Source organism: Coenobita brevimanus, chromosome 29 (genome assembly GCF_032717465.1).
Source record: "Coenobita brevimanus isolate Jiangsu-jjx chromosome 29, ASM3271746v2, whole genome shotgun sequence".
NCBI classification, from domain to species: domain Eukaryota; kingdom Metazoa; phylum Arthropoda; class Malacostraca; order Decapoda; family Coenobitidae; genus Coenobita; species Coenobita brevimanus.
In genome coordinates, this window is record NC_136982.1 from 5,362,948 (window position 1) to 5,387,333 (window position 24,386).

At 41.1% G+C, this 24,386-nt stretch overlaps 1 protein-coding gene across 1 annotated transcript in view; it reads left to right on the top strand.

Annotated features, from left to right (window-relative positions):
* The window catches only part of LOC145394910 (cell adhesion molecule 3-like), a 197,316-nt gene extending 188,999 nt beyond the window's left edge, over window positions 1-8,317 (top strand). The window contains exons 8-9 of the mRNA XM_080268660.1: window positions 7,845-7,955; window positions 8,310-8,317. Of these exons, the coding sequence (XP_080124786.1) occupies window positions 7,845-7,955; window positions 8,310-8,317 (119 nt within the window). The remainder of the gene's footprint in view (window positions 1-7,844; window positions 7,956-8,309) is intronic.
* Window positions 8,318-24,386: the final 16,069 nt, after the last annotated feature.

Here is a 24,386-nt window from a genome sequence, read left to right on the forward strand (position 1 = left end):
TTATGCCCAAGGATGAAAAATGAGGTTCCTAAACCTGCAAGTGTCAATATGACAATTGCAAAGGGGAATTCTCCAATAGCAATGCCAGCTGCAAAGCCAATTGCAGATGTGAAGGTATTGATTGAGAATAGAAACTTATTAGCATGTACCCTTTTTGATACAGGTGCTCAGAAAACCTTCATTTCTGCAAACATTGAAAAGAAATTAAAGTTACCATTTATCGGCAAGGTAAATCTAGCCATTACAGGATTCATAACAACTAAGGAAGCTCAGTCTTTTGATTTAGTTAGACATGTAATACAAGTAGGCAGATGTACTGTAAATGCCGTATAACAGCAGCTGTACTGGATAATATGGAGACAAGTATATATATAAAAGGACTGAAGGAAACCTCTGATCATCTACAAAGCTCAGGGATAAGGTTGGCTAAACAGGATGTAGAATCAGATACTGTGGGTCCCATAAAAATGATAATTGGTTCTGATTACTGTGGAAGATTCCTACAGAGGACTTTCAAGAAGAATAAGGTACAGTTGTTCAAGAGTCCAGAAGGTAACCTTATTATGGGTCAGTTGCCTTTTCCAAAAGAAGTTAAAGGAGAGGCCAAACTAGTAAACTCAGTCTTTGTTACCCCCACACAGTCATTGATGGTAGCTAGAATAGGTGCAGAATTAGAACCTACTCAGATAAATGACTTGTTGGATGAAAATATTGAACCTGTATACAAATTGTGGGACCTAGACAATGTAGGAATACACTCTGAGGAACCAGCCCCTGAAGATAAAATAACTTTGGATTTGTATAATCAGTCTGAAATTTAAGGATGGACAGTATTGGGTAGGATTACCAGGGAAACTAATTCATTCGGAGTTACCAACAAATTACCAGGCAGCTAAGGCTCAGTTAAATTCTCTTCTAAGGAAGTTGAGAGACAGACCAGAACATCTAACCATGTATGATAATATTACAAGGGATGAATTGAAGAACAGAGGAGGTAGAATTCCCTGTTAACCGTAAGGAGGTACACTATAGTGATGTATCGGATACCAAATTTTAGAGCTCCGAGGAGGCGGAGGAGGGGCTGGATATCTGTTTCTCATAAAATGCGGTTGCGGATAAAACTGCGTAGGTTAAGATATTAAATTTTGCGGATGCAGACACAACTGCGGATTATTTTTACCTCCATGTCCGCGGTTGCGGACACGGACGCGGATTTTTTTTACACATTATGAAAATGTATTGGCTTTAGTTCAGATATGCCTATATATTAACATAGCACGTGTAGCAGAGAGGAAAAGTTTGAATGTAATGGAGATGAGATGTCTGAGGAGTATGTGTGGAGTGACGCGTATGGATCGAGTGCGAAATGATGAAGTGCGAAGGAGAACTGGAGTTGTTCGGGAGATGGCTGGTAGAGTTGAGCAGAGGGTGTTGCAATGGTTTGGGCATATGGAGAGAATGGATAATGAGCGATTGGTGAAAAAGATAACTAGATCTGATGTGAGAGGTGTAAGACTGAGAGGAAGACCACGAATAGGATGGATGGACAGTGTGAAGAGAGCGCTGGATGCGAGAGGGATGTCTGTTGAGCAAGGAAGAGTGGCTGTGCATGACAGAAATAAATGGAGAGAAATTGTGAATGAATAAGTGATGACGCAGCCCTGAGGGGATATTCTCCCGCTTTTGGTCTGATCAGCTAGTCAGGTCAGGTGCGGGTAAGGGGATGGGTCTGTTATGATGTGGCAGGGGTAAACCAGTTCTGCTGTCGGGCCCTGCTGTGGATGTCACTGATTGCATTGCGCAGTTGACCCTTGTGCGTTGTGATGCAGTGAGGATCTGTCCGTTCTCCCCTTTGGGGCTAAGATGCGAATAAATGTGTTTGAATGGATGAGTAAATGGAGAGTGAGTCGTCCTGTCTCGGCTACCTCCCTTTCCTTGGGGGAAGCAGCCTAGGTATATAGATAGATAGATAGACGTGTAACTATTGCGACAGATAGATAGATAGATAGAGAGAGAGAGAGAGAGAGAGAGAGAAGGAACAATGAGAGACGGAGGGAGGAAGAGAGCTAATAGAGAAGAAAACAGAAAGAGGAAGAGGGACTGGTAGGTGAGAGGAACGGAGAGGAGAGTTGTGGATGAAAAGGAGAAAGAAAAAGAATTATGACAAAAGAGAAAGGAGAAATATTGGATGGGTGGAGATCAGCAACCTCTGCGGTTCTTTGCTGCGGAGGCAGATTATTATGCGGAGCTTTTATTATCTGAAAACGTGGTGGCGGATAATGATAGGGAGCTCTTGTTGTCTGAGGACGCAGACGCGGATAGTAATGCGGACATTATTTTCACTGCGGAGGTTCCACAGAGGCGGAGGCGGATATCCGATACATCACTAGTACACTACCACATCATGTTGTAAGGAAGGATTCAGTAACTACTCCCATAAGGATAGTTCTCAATCGTAGTAGTAAAGCGTCCAAGGGATCAGCTAGCTTGAATGATTGCCTGTATTTTGGACCTACACTAACAGAGAAGTTAGAAAATGTGTTACTAAGATTTAGAGAGAAACCTTATGCTTATACGGCAGACATTCTCAGAATAGGACTGAGAGAGGAGGACAGGAAATTTACAAAATTCCTCTGGCCTCATGATCCTCAAAATGAGGATAGTCCATTGAAGACTTACTGTTTCCGATCGGTGCTCTTTGGCTCTCGTGCTAGTCCTTTCCTACAGTGCAACACTTCAAAGCATCATTTTGAAAATGCCAAATGCCCAGAAATAGTGCAAGCTTTTTATATGGATAATTTGCAAGGTGTTGCAGATACAGAGTCGAAAGCATTGAAGGCTTATGATGTAGCCAATTCCGAATGTGGGAAGGCAAATTTGCCGTTACAGAGCTGGAATACAAATTCACTGCTTTTGAGGAATAAAATACAAGAGGACTATCCAAATTCTGACAGTCCCAAAATTCAAAATGTGTTGGGTCATAACTGGGATACAACAGCTGATGTCATAAGTTTGAAACCAATTAAGTTCTCTGATGTCACTTTCACCAAGAGGTCCTTGTTAAGTCAGGTTTCCATGTTATTTGACCCATTAGGTTTGATTAGCCCTATAGAGTTTACGGGCAAATGTTTAGTGCAGGAAGCTTGGCGAGAAAAGTTAGACTGGGACACGGAATTCGGTGAGACATATGTGGAACAACAGGAACAGATTGGAAAGGAGTTTGAAACCACATCAAGCATATGTATTCCCAGGGAAATAAACAGTAATGAGAAGTCACACTTACACATATTTTGTGATGCTTTCAAAGGGCATATGGAGCAGTATCTTAATGCGCAACAGGAGAGGATAGTGAGATTATTGTGTCCAAAGCCAGAGTTGCACCAATTAAAGGAAGAACCCTACCTCTAATGGAATTGGCTTCCATAGAAGTAGGAACTAAATTGGCAAGGTATTTGACCTCTACTCTTCATACTCAGTTTGAGGATATCTGTATATGGACTGACATTTGTCTTTACTGGATAGGAAAGGAATACAGTAAAATTCCTTTCATCTGCAATAGAGTGAAGACTATTAAAGAGCTGGCTTCCAAATTTAATTTCATGTATGTATCCTTTAAACAAAATCCAGCAGATCTGCTCTCGAGAGGTTCGACTGTAGGGAGACTGATCAAAGATAACTTGTAATTTAACCCCTCCGTGGCCGAAGGCCCGGAATTTTCCGTGCACGCCAGGCCGACGCCGGGGCCATTTTTTGAAGTTTCGGAAATTGATTTTTTTTTTTATTGCCATATTGAAGAGAAAGTTCAGATGCACCTAATAGTGCAAATCCCAGCTTCCTAGACGCATTTTATGGCTTGCAATGGAGCGCGGAAGTTGCAGAAATATCGGCAACTGATATTCGCCGCCCAGGGGCCCTGCCGCAACGCGACTGGGCAGGTGCTGTTATTTTTTCATTTACCTCCCAAAACAATACGAATGGTGCTGAAATGTTGTGCATATATGAGATATGATGATATCGAATGATTTCAGTATATAATCTGTTAGGAATGGCTGGAGAAAAAATTGTTATGAATACTTTTTCACCTTTTTGATATAAATTATGTTTATGGTAGTTTCGAGTTATTTTTTACGTTATCGTTGTGCCCATGCTTGGAAAAGGGAGCAAAAGAGTTGAATTTTCGGTCCTAAATAAGAAAACTGCACGTCCTCAAAGGTTAGACTCTGCCACAGGAGAATAAAGTGGAGGGTGAGATCCTGTTAGCAATGCGGAAGTTGAGTCGCAACTTCGAGCTCCCACACCACGAGCATGGCTAAAAATAGAATCGTAATGCGGTTTCAGACTCTGATTATTACGAATACAGGTACAAAGCAAAAATAAGTTTACAGACGGGGGAAAACGTATTTTTTCCGTAATAACATGTTCATCTTTATCATTTTACGTTATCATTTTACCTTGTTATTTTCACAATATATATTGGTGTCTCGTAAACAGGGTGGTTGTATGTGTTTTGCAAGGGAGGAAAAAGATTGTATCTTCTGTCTGGGTCAAGATAATGAGTGTAACTATGTGTTTTTAGGTATGGCCACGAGCGAAAAAATCGTACATCCACTCATCATGGCAGCAGGTGGTGCACTGACAGATGATATGTGACTCTGTGAGAGGGTGAAGTCAAGGTCAGTCTCATGTCCCAGATTTTCATTCACTTCCCGAAGGTTTTCACAGTTTTCTACAAGTTGCACTGCATCAAATGATCCAAACCATTACAGCAAACCTGAGCAAATAGGTAAAGATACCAAGACAAAAATGTATTTTTCACTTATTATCATGTGTTTTTGGTATGTGCCTGTATTACTTCATAATCGTAAACAGGTGATTGTGTGTGTTTTGCAAGAGAGGGCAAAGATGCTATGTTCTGCCTGGGTCGAGATAATGGATGTAGTTGTGCTTGTTTAGGCATGGCTAGGAGCGAAAAAATCGAAAATCCACTTATCACAGCAGCAGGCTTTGAACTGCTTGATGAGGTGTATGGGAGTGTAGTGTAGGTCAGTGTGACGACGTTCAGAATGTTCGTTCACTTCCCAATAATATTTGCAGCTTTTTATAGACTGCGCTTAAACGACGCCTGCGGCCATTGATTGGCTAATTGTCATTCGACGCCGGCGGCCACGGAGGGGTTAAAGGTCCTAAATGGTTACTCACTAAAGATTGGCCTGAGCAGAAACAGTATAGTATTGCTGAGGTTGGTGTAGTAAACTTGGATCCTGTAGTACCTGAGCTAGAAGTACGAGTAATTGACAGCAGATTCTCATCAGTAAGACAACATATTAACACTACTAAATTAGTTGTTGAAATTTTGAATAAGAAAGTGGGGGTTCAGAAGTTAGATCCCAGTGGCCATTAGCTAAGGTGATCTCCACACACACAGATTCAGAGGGGGTGCTGAGACTTGTAAAAATAAAATGTAGGGGATATACCAACATAAAAACTATTGATAAATTGATAACCCTTGAGTTAGCGGCTACCTCGGGTGCAGGGGATGGTGGAGATCAAACGGGTCAAGATGTGCTACCTAGAAGAGCAGCAGCACGGGGTTCTCGAAACCTATGGAGAGAACTCCTGGCTAAGGGTCGTATTACGTGATACAGCGTATCATTTTTCGCCCGGCCCCAAAACTGTGGGAAATATTTCTCCCCAGAGTGGTTGCACTCTCTACTTTTTAAAATAGTCTTCCCTGGTAGAGAGCAGAGGAAAACCTGAGATCGTTAATACCTATTCAAGTGGTTTTTATAACCCAGAAATTACGTTCTCTTTAATAATTCTTATTATTAATATATTAAATGTTACTATGTCTAACCCTTGTGGATAGCTATATTGTAAATACATGTAATTACTTAAAGTTCCATTGACCTACACTGCATCTGCACGTTAGATGGCGTGTCCTGAGGATGAAAAGGCCCTCATATAAAAAGCAGATGTAGGTTTAACATATTTACATGGATAAAGGGAATATTTGGTTTGGCTTTAGTTTAATTAAACTAAGATTAATTAGGTAGATTCACCCTGTATATATCATGATGTAATCTAACTGTATTTAGCATTGTAATTAAATAATAGTTGGCACCTCTACAATTTTATGAGGGATCAGAGGATAGCCATGTTGACTCACTCTGCTCCTAGACAAGGTTCAAACACGTTGTAAATACGCACCTCAAGGACGCTTGGGTGCCCGAGCAACGACAGAAAACACCAGGTTCGTTGTCATCTGCTGTCCGACTCTATCTAGCTAAGTAACCTTTACGAATTGGCCAATTCAGTGGGGAATTAGCTAGGAGATAGGAGAGTAATAATTAGGAGAGTTGAAGTATCAGTTACGGTACACCTAAACCTAAGAGACTTATGTGTATTTACTTAAGGACACATTTATGGTGCCAAGTGAGGATACCGACTTGAAATAAAATAATTTACTGACATTTTGTGGTGTCCTACGAGTGAGGGCCTACAACTTGTTTACTAGAATTTTCTTAGTCACTCATGATGGATATTATGCGATAAACTAGCGCTAAATATCGTAAAACACTGAGGGAAGCAGAACAGTCTGTCAGAAATGCCACCAGACTGGAGAAAACAACCGGGAGTATCAACAAACAACCCAAAGATGGCCTAGACGAAGCATGGTGATTGGTCTGATATTGAGATTCGCACTGTGATTCGCCACAGTTTTGAAACACGCATGCTTACTGGGTGGCAGCTGTAGCAAAGATGGCGGCCTCACTAGCAAATAGGATAACATAACGTCAACCCACTGAAATATACGACCCCATACCTAAATCCTGGCAGCGGGAGCAATAGCTCGCAGCCACAGGGAGTGAAAGTTACTTTCATTCAGTGGGATTTTCGACCATATTGCCAGTATCACAAGGCCTCAGATACACATTCCTGGGATTAAGGATGGATGGGAGAAGACAATGGTATACTTAACTCGATTATTGCTGCAGTGGCATTTAAGGCCTTGTGCTACTCACCTCCTAGTCCTTCTGCAAAGAGTTTCCTGGACGATGAACAAAATCATTAGTTACCAGTCTAAAATAAAAAATACGTCACCGACTTGGAAAGGTTAGTAGAGGTTTAATGAACCCTTTCATTGTTGGCATCAACTGCAGTATTTTATTTGAACTCCGGCAGTTGTTATTATTTAGTTAAATACGAGTCATAAAGTCGCATTCTAAGAGGCTTTGTAGGCTTAGTAACACCTTTATTTTAGCGATTTCAGATGCATATTACATCATGATATTCTGTTTCTTGGTATTTGTATAATTTTAGTCCCGACATAATTTGTCTCAGTAACGTTACTTACAAGACCACGAAAAGGTGTAATATGCAGAAGCAACTGCTGAGGAGGAGGAGCTATGAAGTCTGCTGTGCCACTTAGATTACGGGTCATAGAAGCCGAGGAGTGTTAATTACGTAGTTTGTCGCTGAGGAAGATGTGTTACAATGCCTCCTATGCCACTTAGAATACCGGCCATAGAAGCCTAAGAGTTTTAATTACCTGGTTTCTGATGAATGTTGTTATTTAGTCAAGAGTGAATCGCAGAAGCCTAAGAATGTTAATTACGTGGTTTCCTTATTTCCCTGCGATAAATGTTGTTATGTAGTCAAGGGTGAGTTGCAGAAGCCTAAGAGTGTTAATTACCTAGTATCCTTGTGACATGTTATTAGTCAAGGGTGAGTCACAGAAGTCGAAGAATGTGTATTACCTGGTTTCCTTGTGACAGATGTTATTATTTAGTCAAGGGTAAGTCACAGAAGCCTAAGAGCGTTAATTATAAGATTTGTTGTGACAGGTGAAGGCGGTGGTGGGGGCGGCATGCAGGCACCTCAAGTGCTGAGGAAGGTCGCTACCACCTCATCACCCACACAGGCTGCACTCCACCCAGGATGTCCCCTCCTGCCAGGTGAGAGAGAGAGAGAGAGAGAGAGAGAGAATTTTTTTCTCTTACACACTGTGTGTGTGTGTGTGTGTGTGTGTGTGTGTGTGTACTTGTTACTGTAATCTCTGCCATACACAAATTCTCACATAACATTTAAACATCGCCACAGCCAGCAGGGAAGTGTCGGTGTACTTAAGGCTGTGGTCGTTTAATTGCTGACATAAATATTGATTCACTTCAAGACGATTATCAAAGATATTGTAAACAAAGAGTTACTGGTTGGTGGGGGCAACCACCATCCACTAACTCAATGTAACCCAAGAAAACAATTACTGGCTGTATGATAACCTTCTAATCAAATTACGCCTGGTGGTCCAGTGGGTTAACCCCTTAAGTCCTAATCGCATCAGTTGATGCGATTTGAGTTTTATGCCAAAATGCCTAATCGCATCAATTGAACGCAGCCTGTAAAAAACTGCGGAGCGCTTGCTCCACCCCGATTATGACGTACATGGCTTCAGGCCAATGAGAACTCGCCCCTGATGTTGCGTGAGGGGGGGATCGGACCAAACCGGGCAGTGGGGGAGCACCCCCCTCTCGGCCGCCTCCATGCTACCCTCTACTCCACTCCCTCACGCCCTCCTTGTCACCCATCACTCTCCCACCCCTCCACTCAACTGCATCTCTCCTCCCACAACAACCTGCGTCCCTTCCCACCCTCACTTGACCCTCTTCCCTCCCTGCTAGCCTCGTCCCCCCCTCAAACCCCACCCCATCTCTCCCTCCTTGTCCCTCTCTACCCTTCCAACCCCCAACAGGCCCCCGAGTGTCAGGCCTAATGTTAGTACCTGTTTCATATTATTTCTACTTCTTCCCAAATTTTTACACCTCACTCTTTTCATTTCTCACTTCGTACCTACCAGTTGCTGTGCGTACGTAGTTGGAGAATGCTGTATGTTGTACTACATACGACGCGTCTTTTTTTTTTTTTTTTTCATTTTCCCTACCTGCCCAGATTAGCACCTCTGAGTAGTGTCTGTCTGTGTTAGTTTTCGAATGATTATGAGGCCTTGTAGGGCCGCTCCCTGCCCCTGTTTCATCTCCCCACACATATAAACACACCTGTTTTCATGGCTGGTGTGATAAATTCCAATGAAATGGAGTTTCCACAAGAGAATTTGGTTGTTGGCGAAACTGTATTGATAAGTGTGATGAAGTGTAATGATAAGGTGATAATTGTAATGGCTTGGTAAATGTGTAACGAGAAGTTGGCAGAGTGAAAAGAGAAATCGGAAACAAATTATTGCTTTTTTTTTTCCTTTCATATGCATACATTTATAGCATTATCCAACTTTTTTTTTTTTATGTCCTTGATGGTTATAAATATTTATATGCGTCTGTGTTAGTTTTGGAATGACTCTGAGGCCTTGTAGGGCTACTCCCCACACCTGTATTATCTCCCCACACCTACATACATATCTGTTTTTATGGTTGGTTTGACAAATCCCATTGAAATGGAGGGTTTCCACAAGAGAATTTGGTTGTTGCCAAAATTTTTCTCCCCAAGTACCACCAAGGCCTTGTAGGCCTACTCCCCACACTAATCATCTCCCCACACCTACATACACACCTGCTTTCATGGTAGATGTTGCAGAACACAATGAAGTGCTTTCATTTCATGCAAAAAGCTGGTTATTTCCAATCCCCTTACCTATAGGCCTACTGTCCACAGCCTACTTTATCTCCCCACAGTCTAGTAATCTCCCCACACCTACATACACCTGTTTTCATGGTTGGTGTGACAAAACACTTTGAAATGACCTGTTTCAGTAAGAAAAATAAGTAATCAAAATTTTCATGTTTTCGATTGTTTTCGAGGGGTAAACACAGTCAATTTGCCCTTGGTGAAAGTCGCCAAAACACCCCCGAATTGTGCTTGTGGGAGGTACCCTGCCTGAAACAATTGTGGTCTTAAGGGGTTAATTTAGTTCCAAGTGTGTCCTTGACCTGGGGAGTAGATGACTGGTTGTTGTGCGTGACACACCGCCATGGTATGGAGAAAAATTGTGTGAAGTTATATCAAAATCTCTCCATGCATATGGAAGTTACACAGTGGACGACATTGTAGACAGACTGATGTGCTGACGTACTGATGGAACTGCACAAACCTATAGTCACCAACCGGTTTCACTGGTATGAGACCAAAAACGATCAGAAACCAGGGAAAGTGAGTATATGGATTTCAGTGAACTCAGCATATAGAGAGGTGGTGAAGTGGACAATGAGAAAGCTTGGTTTGGAGGAGTGGCTGGTTAGGGTGGTTATGGCTATGTATGTGCGTGCTCACACCCAGGTAAGAGTGAATGGAGATTTGATTGATGGGTTTTCCGTGAATGTTGGTGTGCATCAGGGGTCAGTTTTGAGTCCCATGTTGTTTATCATGGTACTTGAAGGCCTTTCACATGACTTTAGAAATGGACTTCCGTGGGAGTTGTTGTATGCTGATGATTTGGTGTTGATTGCAGAGAACGAGAGAGAGGCAGAGGAAAGGGTTAGGAGGTGGAGAGATGGTATGGGGCACAAGGGCTTAAGGGTAAATGCAGATAAAACAAAAGTAATGATATCTAGGGTTGGTGGCGGTACTGTCAAAGACAAGTGAGAGTGGTCATGTGCAGTTTGCCACAAGGGCGTGGGAAGTAATTCCATCTTGTGCGGTGTTTGTGATAAATGGGTGCATAAGAGATGTAGTGGTATCAGAGGTAGACTGCGAGATAATGCTGATTTTATGTGTACGGAGTGTCGGGGATAGCAAGTGGAGATTGTCAGACGTGAAAGAATTGAACTTGCTGGTAAATCTCTTGAGTGTGTGGAAGAGTTTTGTTATTTGGGAGACATGTTGTGTGCTGGAGGTGGGGCTGGAGCTAGCTCTGTGGCTAGGGTGAGAAGTGGTTGGAAGAAGGTCAGGGAGCTCTTGCCTCTCTTGACATTAAGAGGACTCTCCTTACGCACTAATGGGTCTTTGTATGCAGCATGTGTTAGGAGTGTAATGCTGTATGATAGTGAGACCTGGGCAGTTAAGGAGGAGGATATTCGCCGGCTTAGATGTACAGAAATGACAATGATTAGGTGGATGTGTAGTGAGTCCCTGCGTCCAAGGTCTCGGGGGGCTGGGTTCACGATGGAAGAGTTGAGAGGTAGGATGGGACTGGAGTGTATTGGTGTTGTGATGAGGAGAGGTAGATTGAGATGGTTTGGACATGTGGAGAGGATGGAGGATGATAATTGGGTGAGGAAGGTGAGAAGTGTTAATATTGGGGGTGGGGTTACAAGGGGTAGACCGAGAAAGACATGGGACGAGGTCATTGTGACCTCAGGGTTAAGGGACTGAACAGGGAGGCTGCAATGGATCGTGCAGCATGGACAGCCGCCATTAGGCGACCAAGGCCAATGCATGCAAGCATGTTGGAGCCTTTAAAAAAGAAAACGAAAACGAAAACAGCATATATATGGCAGGAATAGGTATGCAGTTTCCATGTTTTCTCTTAATTTGCCAGAAGCTGCAGATCAGTATTTGCGGAGCCTAACTCTCCCCCCCTTTCATGGCTTTTGTGGGGGTGAGTCCCTACCACAAATAAAAAAGGATCAGAAATAGGAAAAAGGTTTGAATAAAACTTCCAAGGTCAGTTCATCTGGTTACTCCAGTGGTCTTCCACGACATACAGTTTTCCTATGAATATTTTTATGGGGTCAGCCCATTCACCAAATCAAAAATTCTCAGAAATTGTGAAAAGAGGGCAGATATGGCTTTGATAGCTTCGCGACACACACTCATAAAAGTATCATTACACCTTTTGCACGATACAAACTGACACCACAAATGAAACATTTGATAAAAGCCTTCCTCCAACCCTACCGAGACAGCTGGATTGTTCGGTATAAAACTCATCGGACCCCCCCCGTAATGATAATTTTTTGACCGTGTGTAAAATGGACTTCCATCTGTAATGCGATTTAAATTAATAAAAATGATCGAAATAGGGGAAAGATTTGAACATTTCCCAGGGGAGTTCGTTTGGTTACTGGGTAGGTCTTCGCTATTGATCCACTTGCCAAACTGGAATTTTCAGGTGAGTCCATGCAAAAGTACCCCCCAAAGAAGGTTATGGTTGATTTTAATCAGGGAAGGCACATAAAATGAGAATCTGTATGATGCCCTGCTGGCATCATTGAGCATTTTCAGAAATTCAAGCTGACATCCAAGATGGTCGACACTAAGTCGCACAGTTCAACAAGCCACAAAATCTTCATTTAATTATTTACCCTTTTTTAATTTTAATATGTTTTACGCTCATTTTAGGTCAAAAAATCGATATATGGCCATAAAAATGTTGCAAGACTGTTTTCTATATGATTACATACCGGTAAGTATTTTGCTTTGTACAAATGCCATGAGGCAGTAACCGATTGTCAAAAATTTTAAATTTATTATGTATGGTGGTGGTTTAGATTAACTGAAGTGCTGGTCTCATATTTTAGTCCTTAACATTCTAAACCTCGCAATCAAATTAACATGCAGTTTAACTGATCATATTTGATGTTCATTATTCATTAAGTTTCCACTGATATCTCTATGCTGAATTCCATAAGTAACAAAATAGTAATGGAATGACATGTACATAATGTTTTTTCATATTAAAATAAAACAAGAAGCAGTGCCAAGACACAGCAAACCCGTCTCCGGCAGTCATTTTAGTGCTGACACACAAAAACAAAAGGATATCTAGTCATAGATGTTACATATCAAATATGGAGTAAATTAAGTGAAAATTGATGATTCTATGCCCATTTGAAATTTTAGGCCTGGCACATCTGACACTGACCCCCCCTACCCCTGACTGGGGGGTGACCCTCCTGATGTAATAAGGCATGTTATAGGATGCAGATATGCACATTTAGGTTTTGGTGTCATGTTGATGTGACCATTTTAAAAGGAGTTATGGCAAAAAAAGGATTGTTACCCATCCCTCCCCCCCCCTTTTTTTTTTTTTTTTACATTTTTTGGGCCTACAGCCTGGGGCTTGGCCCAATTTGGTCCAAAATATATTCAGTTTATTAGAAGGTCATAGCCCATCCTCCCTGTAATTTTAGTCAAAATCGCGGCAGCAGTTTTTGCGTAAAGTTGTTAACAAACAGACAGACAGACAGACAGACAAACAGGCAGACAAACTGAGTGAAAACAATACCCGTCCTCAAGCCAATCCGGGACGGGAACGAGTAACAGTAAAAATACCGTTGCTTTTCAGCACATGCTTAATGGACAATACCAAAGTTATTTTTATAGAACATATTATCACATGTTAAAATTGCTATCATCATCAGTGTCATGTTTCATCATTATCTTTAATGTCCTGAAACGTTGTGTTTCGTGGATTTGCTCACTGCAGGTCAGAACTGATTTTCAATTTGCAAAAGACACTGCAAGCAATATCTGTTTTTTTACATGAACATTGTTGGGCGGCACATGCATCTTTGGGGCAGCAACTGCAGCAGAACAAGTTCAACACTTTCTGGGGAGCAGCCAATGTGCTTCCTGGAAGTGTGACCAGCAGCAGAGTCTGTTTTGAGTGGTCTGCCTTTTATCCAAATTCTGTAGATTCCATATTCAGTAGATCAGACTGCACTGCCACTTTCCACAAACAAGTTTGTGCTCTTCCGACATGCAGCCAAAAGGCTTTAGAGCTGGGTGAAAGAGTTGCCAGTTTGAAGCATCAGTATTTGCTTTAGCCAGTTTTATGTTGTCAGACATTGAACTTAATATCAGACATCGTACTTTCTGCCTTACTTCCATAACAGCTGGCCATGAGTGTAATAGCTTTGGTTTCCAAAGCATCGGCCCTTGTGTCCACGTCACCCCAAAGAGGAGCAAGGTTTCCTTTTCTGAGCACTTAGAATACTTTCACTTTTCCTATGCTATATAGTGTACTTACAAGGCCACAGTCAGTTAATACATGAAGGGACAGTATGTACTTGACGATCTCAGTATGTTTCCTGGCTGTCACACCGATGTTCACAACATTCCTGGATGTGTGTGTCAGAACCATAAATATGCCACTGTGCAGACTATCAAATGGACCAGGAGGACTAACACATCAGTATCATCACACACGACATCCAGAGTTGTCTGAGATTGCCTTTTGTATCACATGGTTTGTGATGATAATATCAGCCTCATCATATGTCACACTCAAATCCTGTCTTCTGGTATGCATTCCATTTTTGATCTCTTGATGGGCAGGGTCTGATCCAGTGATAACATGTTTCCACTGAGTAAAATTCTTCTGGAAACATTCTTCCAAAGCATCACACAGTATACTAATGATTTGCACTTTGTTGTCCACAGTTGAAAGGGACACGGACTGAGACAGAAGTGTTGAACTTGCAGTCAAATGAAAAGTCTCACAAGCTGTGACAGATGACCGATTGCTTCATGTGCAATCCTTTGGGCTGTATGAAGAACATCGGTCAAAAATCGGATAGACATCAATGTTAATCAGCTTTTGATGCAGATATATCTCCATTGCAGTAATAAGGTCATTTATTGTGCCTGGAACAGGCCAGTGTATTGTCCAGAGGACTGGACGCCATCCAGCACAATCACCTGTGGGTCGGGTATGGTTAAAGAAGACTATTCAGCTTCCAGGTATTTTTTGAGTTTTGATTTTGATGTTGCTGGACGAAGTTTTCTATCGTAAGTGAATAGAGATGTTGGAATCTGTGAGAGCTCATAGTTAAACAGTTCCTTCAAATTGGAGTCCATTGTGTCCATAAGGCCCAGGGTCCTGCTGAAAATAACTTCAGTATCAAATATTGGCTCACCACCTGCTTGTAGAGTTATGCACTTTCTTTTTTGTTGCCATTGTGGTTATGGAGCAACTGACTGGAACACAGAATCCTTGTGGAAGCTTTTTCTCATATTTTTCAAAACATTCCTTTCCCAACTCCAAAACTTTTTGGACATTAGCTGAAGTGCTAGTAACAATGTTGAAGAGTTCTTGGGGATGACCAGTAGGATCTAGAGGATCGATAACATGGTCCAGCTTTTGTTGTAGTTTTAGTTTGTCAGATGCATCTGTTTGCATTCGTGCAGGTGACTTCTCTTTGTGGTACATAAAGGTTGATAATGCTATCCTTCATAGCTTGAATGTTATGAATAGGCACACTGCAGGAATGAAGGCAAAGTGCCCATCGTTGTGTGACATTGCTGTTCAAAGTGATTCCAGTGAAGCCACCTTGACTGTGTCCAAAGCGCATGAAAGTTTTCTCAGTGTACATGTCACTCCATGTTGAGTTTGATGCACCAGGTGTGTGTCTCAGTGTGTTGACCCTTGAGGAACATATCAGATACCTCACATGGGAGTGCTTTCATGGATCGCAGATAATGGAGGCCATATTGAGCATAGTTCACATGGCCAAATGCAAAAAGGTAAGGCATCTTCTGCGACATTGCCCACAAATGAAGGGGCCAGTCTGATTCATGCTCTGCTTGTGTGAAAACCATCCTAATGAGCACAAGACGTATGAAGCAGTCCACCCAGAGCTTAGCAGTTTTACTTTGGTTGGATGCATCTGTCATAATACTGTCTTAAGTCCCAAAAGAATTCACCTCTCCAATATACTTCCTAAGAACTTCCTCAGTAAGCAGCCTGAATATTCTGACATTCTTTGGGTGCTTTTTGCCAATGAGTATTTTTTCTACTCCCCCAAAAGCATGCTTCAGAATGTCTGCAAGACCAGAATCCATTATCAGCTTGCCAACTGACCCCCAGAAGCTCATTATCGTGTGGAGGCCTCCTAAGCGAGGACATACACTGCTGATAATCTCTAGAGATGACCGTATGTTGTCCAAAGTGACCTTGTACAACTGCTGGTCTGCTGTGATTTCAACAGACTGTTGACCACAGTCAGTAGTTATGGACTGTGCTTTGATCAAAGCCGTTTTTATTGTTGATGGATCTGAAGGTTTTAGGTCAATTAACCCATGGATTGCGAGCCACAGCTCAGGCTGGGAAGTGTCGTGTTGCGGGCCACATCTCAGGCTGTGCTAACCTTCCAGTGGCTGCATCACCACTGACGACTTCACCCCTACACAAACTTATGCATGGTGCTGCAGAAAGACGGAGTGAGAGAGAGGATTTTTTTTTTTCCCCAGATGATGCCCTGGATGTTTATCTTCAAGTTTATGATAAACAAAAACTATTAAAAAAATCATTTTTTCACTACACCCCTACTCATACTTAAGCATGGCACTACACAAAGACAGAGAGATTTTTTTTTCCCACCAGATGATCCCCTGGATGTTTATCTTGAAGTCTGTAATAAACAAAAACTAAAAAAAGAACATTTTTTGCACACCCTGGGGCGGGATAAAAAAGGTAAGTGCGCAATCCCCGGTTTAACCCGTCACATCCTGAGCTATTTCACACCTCCGACACCCCCCAATCCCGAGGTATTTTCGATTTTTTTTTTTTTTTTTGGCTAAAACCTCTGCTTTTGGTAAGAAACATCGAAAATTCATAGAGAAATCGCTCACCTGAGGTTTAAAATACTCGATCCAGGTAGTGTCATAAAAAAGACTTGTAGTTACTTGTAGTGGAGTTATATACTGTATATTAGACTTGTGGACGAGCGGTTGTTATACTTGAGTAGCTTTGTAAGTGGATAATCTTCTTTCCCATTTGTCATTCAATGACAAGGAGAGGTAAAGAATAGTATGGGACTATTTTTATTTGTCTTGGAAATATTAACAAGTCTCTCACACAGAGCGAAGTATAAAGTAGAGTCCCGCTAGCTATCTCCCTATCTCTCTCTCTCTCTCTCTCTCTCTCTTTCAAGTTGCTAAGCCTTTCTTCCTACTCCCTGCCGCTTCTATGGCCTCTCTCCTTCTGAGCTCTCTTTCCTAAATTCTTGTGAAACAGGAGTCGTATCACGTGTGTTCCCTGTGGTTGGAAAGTTCTAGAAGCCTGTGTGTGAGTATGTGTGTATGTGTGTGTATGGTCAACAAGGCTTTGTTCACCTGGTGAATTGCTGACAACTAACTGCATCATCTCCTGACTGGCTACTTCGTAATCTGTCGTCAGCTTTTCCTCAGTGTAACTTGCAAGATCATTTCCCATTCCCAGGCTCACATAGAGCTGTCTATCTATCTATTTATCTATCTATCTATTATGATTTGTAATTATAATTTGGACTCATAACATATGCTCGGTCCACGCAGCTGAAGGACCTCCGACAGCAATTATCATTGACACATGCTAATCTATAGTACATAATATTGATTATAATATTGTATACATATAATATTTATAGTAAATAGTGATTATTCAGTAATATTACTTTTTAAACAAGTTGTATACATATTTGAATAAATGCATTAAAAGTAAATTATTTAACTGTAATACAGTATGTACTTGGGTTATTGTAGTGAAATGCATACATGCAAGAAAAAAAAAATAGTTTAAAATTAAGATTATGGTAAGAGTTATTAATATTTCATTTAAAGATAATGGTACTGGTATGCCATACATGGGTCATTCTTCTTTGTATTTTTTTTTCTTTTTATATATATATAATTAATACTATATACAAAATATGTACACTTCATTCAGGGGGGTTAACTTGGATGTTAACTCTCCCCCCACTAAATAATGACTCCAAATTAGCAAGTCTTGCATGCATTCTGTCACTGGTAACAGGTGAATTGCCGAGACAATGGCGTGCAGGGGGGGGGAGGTTATGCGGTGTAAGGCATTGTCCCTGCTTGGCATCTTGTAGAGGAATAGAGGAAGCTGTCCTGTGTATACGTATGAAAAATCATGCGCGAAAATTGAAAATTGTGCAAATTATGAACCTTACAATTGCATGATGTACCAGTATGTCGACGGGACTGGCAAATGCAAAATGTTGCAATGTACCCATACGTCGACGGGACGCCTCGGGTTAAAGGCCTGTATCGAGTCACAGTAGCTGGTCGAATTGTATGGTGCTGTTCGCGTGCTACTTTCATGATATGTCCACCATATTCATAGACATCCTCATCTGCTAGCACAGATTTAAGGAACTGAATATCCAACTCTTTGGCTATGGTTAGACTAATGACCTGGCATCTTTTCAAATGATCGTGTTCATGAGCATTTACCAAAGGTGGAGCTCGCATGTCAGGATGTTTTGGTCCATGATAGTGTTGTACTGGAACGTCATCAATGGGCAGCTTCATACTGTGCTTACTAATACAGGGAATTCTGTGTTCCTCATCCTTCTCAGTGGCGGTACATAGTTCAAATGTTCATTGGCACATCAGCATGGCCAAGGCATGAGTAGATTTTAAACTATTAATGGATGAAATGTTGGCATCGTAGTTGTCAATTACTGCTTGAATTAAGCCATCTTTAGCAGTGAACAATCCTTGAGAATTGCTAATGTCTGCAGCATTGTGAGCAGCGGAGGACTTAAAGTGTAACACTTCGTCATATGAACATGTAACTGAGAAGTCATGTAGTGTGTTAGTCAAATGTTTCTGCTTGGCCAATATACCTAATGCTATTTGCAGCTTAGTAGGCTTGTTTTTTATTACATTGATGACCATGTTTCCAATATGGAATGAAGTTAGTGTTCCCGAGAGCTTAAGACTAGTTTCCAATAGTAATGACAACAATGTGCCACTGGATTCAGCACGTGCAATCCCTTCATTCAGTGTGGTGCACTAAATCTTTGTGTCCAAATCAATGGCTTTAGATTCCAGAAGAACCTGCTTTTGAATATATCTCATTGCATAATATCATCATCGTCCTCAACCAATTGCACCAACTGAGAAGCCCGCTTTCTGAATACAGAAGAGTTGCTATACATTTGCATGAAAGAAGCAGTAAGTGTTCACCAAAATGCTTCGATGTAGCATCAATAAGGGAATGTCTTTGAAGCTTAGTACCATTATTATCAGTGTAGTTGTCGACCATAACTTGCCCATATCAGACTCCATACCTTTGATGAGCTGGTCAAATGCAACATCCTTCTTAGGTATACATTCTGATATCATTGTGCGGTCCAGTGACTTGGGGCTCATAAACAGTGCTCTACAGTTTCTATGGTAACGTGCATCAGCTGTATGAAGATCACTCACAGCACCAAGTACATGAAGTCTTGGGATCACTGGTCATTGCATTTACGACATATCTGAAAAATGCTGTGTTTGAATGTCTTGTTTCTTGGTTCAGAGTCAACAGTATAGTGAGGGATCGATCTTCAGGCCTCCACCTGCATTCCTCCTCACAGAATACGCAGTGGGTCTGAAAACTGAATCCAGAATAACTACCGGATCGTCTTGATCTCTTCTGTGATACTGTATTGCTCGAAAATTTATGACGTGACAGTAAGAATTTGTTGATTTTGTGCATTGAGGTGTACGATGACACACAGGATTTGTGACAGGGTACAGTATATACTTTATCATTTCTGATACAAGACTCTGAGTCTGTTGGTAATGTGTCACCACATTGTTTTCTAGCACTGATAATTGATTGAATTCTGTCATGGCCTGCGTTAGACAATGTCTGGTTAGCAGGTTTACTGCATTTACCCATACATTTGAAGTAACACTCAGCCATCTTCATCTGTATAATCGAACATCAGCATACATTCAATCTGCAAAAGAAAAACACTAGTTACATTCACCACCACCACCATTTGCGTGAATATATTTCAGTTGAAAAGACCAATTGCATACTATTGTTTCACCATCACCATGATACAAGAGAATACGTGCACGACTGAAAAGAAATAAAACAGAACATATTCTATCTATCTGTCTATTGCCAGACGCCATAATCCCGTACGGGGTGGCCATTTGACTCTGAGTTATTTGTTTTACAGGGAGGGGCACTAACTTTACTGCCAGTAAACACTGTCACCTTCTAAAAAATATCATTTCATTATGATAATCAAATGCACATATATTGTGATAAAATCTTTAATTAAGCATCAGTTGACAAAATATTCTGTAATATCAACCATCACCTTTTGATCTTAACCACCATCCTGAAAAGTATTTTTTTTTGACAACCTATTACTGCCTTACGGCATCTGTACAATGTTTAATACTAGAAAAATTATACAGAAAACGGTCCTACAACATTTTTATGTTTAAAAAACGCTTCCTTGACTTACAATACGTATAAAACGACAAATTACAATAAAAAATTGGTAAATAATTGAAGATTTTGTGACCTGTTGAACTATGCTACTTAGCGTGTCGACCATTTTGGACGCCATTTTGAATTTCTCAAAACCTTCAATGATGCCAGCAGGGTATCGTGCAGATTCTCATTCTATGTGCCTTCCCCTATCAAAATCAACCATAACCTGCTTGGGGGGTATTTTCGCAAGGTACAGTATAACCCCTGGCTGCCGGGCTATACAGTACTGTATATACAATTTTATAACCATGAATTTTAGGGGGAGACGGCCATTCATAAGAAATTCAAACCACTAAGATTTTGTGAAAAGGTTGCAGATATGGTTCTGATACCTTAGTACATGCTATACAGTGGACTCTCATCTGAAATGCGATATATGGGGAGCATGACTCTCCCAGTGATTCTTGAGGGGTCAGTCCCCCTTCCAAACATAAATACGATTAGAAATAGGGGAAAGTGAGCATATGGATTTCAGCAGAATTGGTATACATATCGCAGGACTGGGTATGCAGTTTCCATGTTTCCTCTAAATGCACATGAAGGAACTGCACAGTTACTTTTTTGATATTCTACTAGCCACACATGTCAGTATTAATGTCCCTTCTATCATAATTTCACCAACCTTGGACCAGACAGCCCTAGCCTTGTATTCAGTGTTGACAGTGGGTATTAGCACCGAAGCGATGATATGTGATGATGCTGACAAGTAGGACAACTGCTGGACCTCAGGAATAGACTGTCGGAGTCGGACCAAAAAAAAATATTACTGGAAGGTGTGAGGACGAGCTTGTCGAAATGTTGAAGATCCGATGATAATTGACAGGTTGACGTTCATTTATTGAAAAAAATCTGGGTGCCAGTGATCATCGCCCTGGAAGTGATCCTTCTCTCAAAATTATGTGAACCCTGCTATGGTTGTAATGACTCCTTTATTCTATTCCAGCCAACACCAGACGATTTAATTCAGCTGAGAGTGCGTCACAGAAGCCTGGTAGTGTTAATGCTCTCGCCACCAATGCTACTCCCTGTTCATTTTAACAAAGCATAAAATTGCCATATCACTATCTACAGTGGTGTGTTGTAGTAAGAGATTAACGCAAGATTTTGATGATATTTTCAAAGGAGTGGTATGGAATGGATGCCAAGCAGTGGTATTTTCCTTATTCTGCCACTGAGCTACAGAGAGAGAGAGAGAGAGAGAGAGAGAGAGAGAGAGAGAGAGAGAGAGAGAGAGAGAGAGAGAGAGAGAGAGAGAGAAACGGAAATCTGACAGGATAACATGAATGATCTTCAGTACCATAGACTGTCGTACTCAGAACAACTCTGTTATTGAACAAGTTCTAATGCCATGGAGTTTTATTTAGCAGCGATTGAGAGTAGGAGCCTGGGAGTGTTAATACTGTCACCATTAATACTGGTACTATTAATCTCTCATGGTCAGGACGACTGTGTTAGTAAAGCTGGGTTAACTGTTTAATTTACCAGCGAGATAGTGTTGGAGCCGGGGAGTCTTAATACAGGTACAAAAATAACCCTCTCATAGTCAGCACGACTACAGTATTCATTAATGATCTAATACACTTCGACTTCATTAACTACCATGCTAATTCAACTCCGAGTAAGGCACAGTAACCTAAGAGTGTTAATACTGAAGCTGCGGAAAGGAGTTTGTGGATGTGTCTGGGATGGATATTAACTAGTTGTGGGTCACGTAAAAACAGCATAAATAAAGTGCAGTATTTGTGGTCGTATTTATTATGAATGGTAACCAGTTTCTACGATATAAAAGTCCCCATAGCTGTCCAGTATTGTACGAAGTCTATTGTTTAGTCGTATTTTTACTATAATGTTCACTCAGGTTTGGATGTCTAGAGTAACGCAGCTGTATGGGTGAAAAACATACATACATACATACAGGCAATACCATACACCAGTAAAGTGCACTTTGTGCGCGAGTGAGCGAGCAAGTGAGCTCCATGTTATCACAGTTTCACTCTGATATAAAGTTATAGGCGGAATCTTCGATATTCAGTTGCAAGAGTTGATGCCAAAAGCAGTGTTACAACAATAAAGCTTTTTAAATTTGATTTCGTAATTGAGGCGTTGCCGATTAGAACCGAACACTCCCTCGGAAAACTCGAGATTCCAAGGGGTTCCTATACCTTTATGGGTAAGGTTTTAGTTGATAACAATATATACTGAATGAATGTATAACATTCACTTAAAATTTAAACTCAGCTTCACATAGTAAAGTTATTAGCTTCTGCTTAGCGTGACGGTCGGGTCGGATCGGGTCGGGTAGGGTCGGGCGCTCATTTCCAGACTTAAATGAGAGTAGATATCGCTCGCTTGCTCGTAATAATGTAAACTTAAGAGAGTTTTTTAGTTTTGACGACTGTGTTCAGTTTACTTTGTATTTTTTCTAATGGAAGGGTTAGATAGTCTTCATTAACCCCTTCCCCACCATGTGGCTCTCTTAAGTGAAATAAACTAGTTTTGCTGCAGAGAGAGTAAACACAAATACGCCTTGGTCCACCTCGCTTTCCCAAGGTGGTATCTCCCATTATCGGTTTCTAGCGGTTTATCTACGAGTATGTAAACAGATGAATACTGCCCTTGTTCGGAATTTTCTTGCGGCATTTTTCTACACGAACAGTGATTACGTAAAAAACCAGTGTATTGTTTAGATATATCAAGAATATATCAATAACTTCTTGAGATGTTCTCGATGAGCAACCCACCACCAAATCTAAAGCTTTTGTTTTCCATCACATTTCTATCTGGTAAGTGCATGTACAGCGCATCTATAAATTATAAGAAGAAAATGTATGGGCAGATGGGTAGGCATTTGAGGTGGAGTCATGATTCCAGTGGCTTGAATGGTATGTGAATGACATTTCCCTCTGTTCACTGGGCAGGTTATTAATAGTACTCACACTTTAGTAAATTATATTTCTGTTTTTATCTGGAACACCCTTAGTGTGAAAAAATTATAAGGAAAATGATGATGATGATGATGATGACGATGCGGAGGAGTAATGCAAGAATCCTCATTGATCCTGGCAACCTTACACGTTACAGGGTCGGGGCGGGTGCAAGTTGTGGCTGTGAACTCCAGCGTGGTGACCGTGGGTGGAGGTAGTGTCGTGCTGGCCGCCCGTGTGTGTGGCCACCCCCTGCCCACCCCCGCCGCCCTCACCTGGCTGCCCCCACACCACCTCAGACCCATCACACCAGGACACTCCATGCACAGACTCACCGCACACAACCTTACGGTAATACGCTACCCTCATAGTACTATATATATATATATATATATATATATATATATATATATATATATATATATATATATATATATATATATATATATGTATATATATATATATATATATATATATCGGATACGTTTATGTGAAGCTACTGAGCGTGGTGAATGTTTTTGGCGTATTCGATAGAGCCGGGATTCCGGGAGCATGAATGATGAGTGAATGGAAGCGTGGCCCATTGGATTGGGCAAATTTGGGCCGTCTGGACATTGCTTTTCCTCACCCTGCCCTTGGGTAGGAAAGGAGGTCCGGATATATCCATCCATCCATCCATCATCCAATCCTACATTGCCCTATGAGGAGCGTAGGAGCCCGGGGCTAGGCAGTTGGTCCCGACATTTAAGATGAGAGTGAATGATATATATATATATATATATATATATATATATATATATATATATATATATATATATATATACAGTATATATATATATATATATATATATATATATATATATATATATATATATAAATCTATATATTATCTGTCTATCTGTCTGTCTATCTATCTATATCTATCTATCTATCTATATATATATATAACTTCTCTAGTCAGTAAGGTATATAAACTTGCCTGAAAGTATCAGGAATAAAACAGAAGAGGCGTCCTAATACTGAAACGGTTAACACTTTAAGGAAGGACGGGACGCCACGTCAAAGAAAATATCCCGGATGTTTGAAGATACTGTCTGCATTTAACTTCTCGTACGTTATGAAGGTTACATACTATAGGATGGTGGAGTTTGTGTGCAGGTTCTAGGGTGTGGATGTATGGTGGGTGGACTCAGATGGATAATTAGATGGAAAGATGGATGATTGGTGGATGGATGAATGATAGATGTATGTATGGTTGACAGAGCGGATGGATGAATGATAGA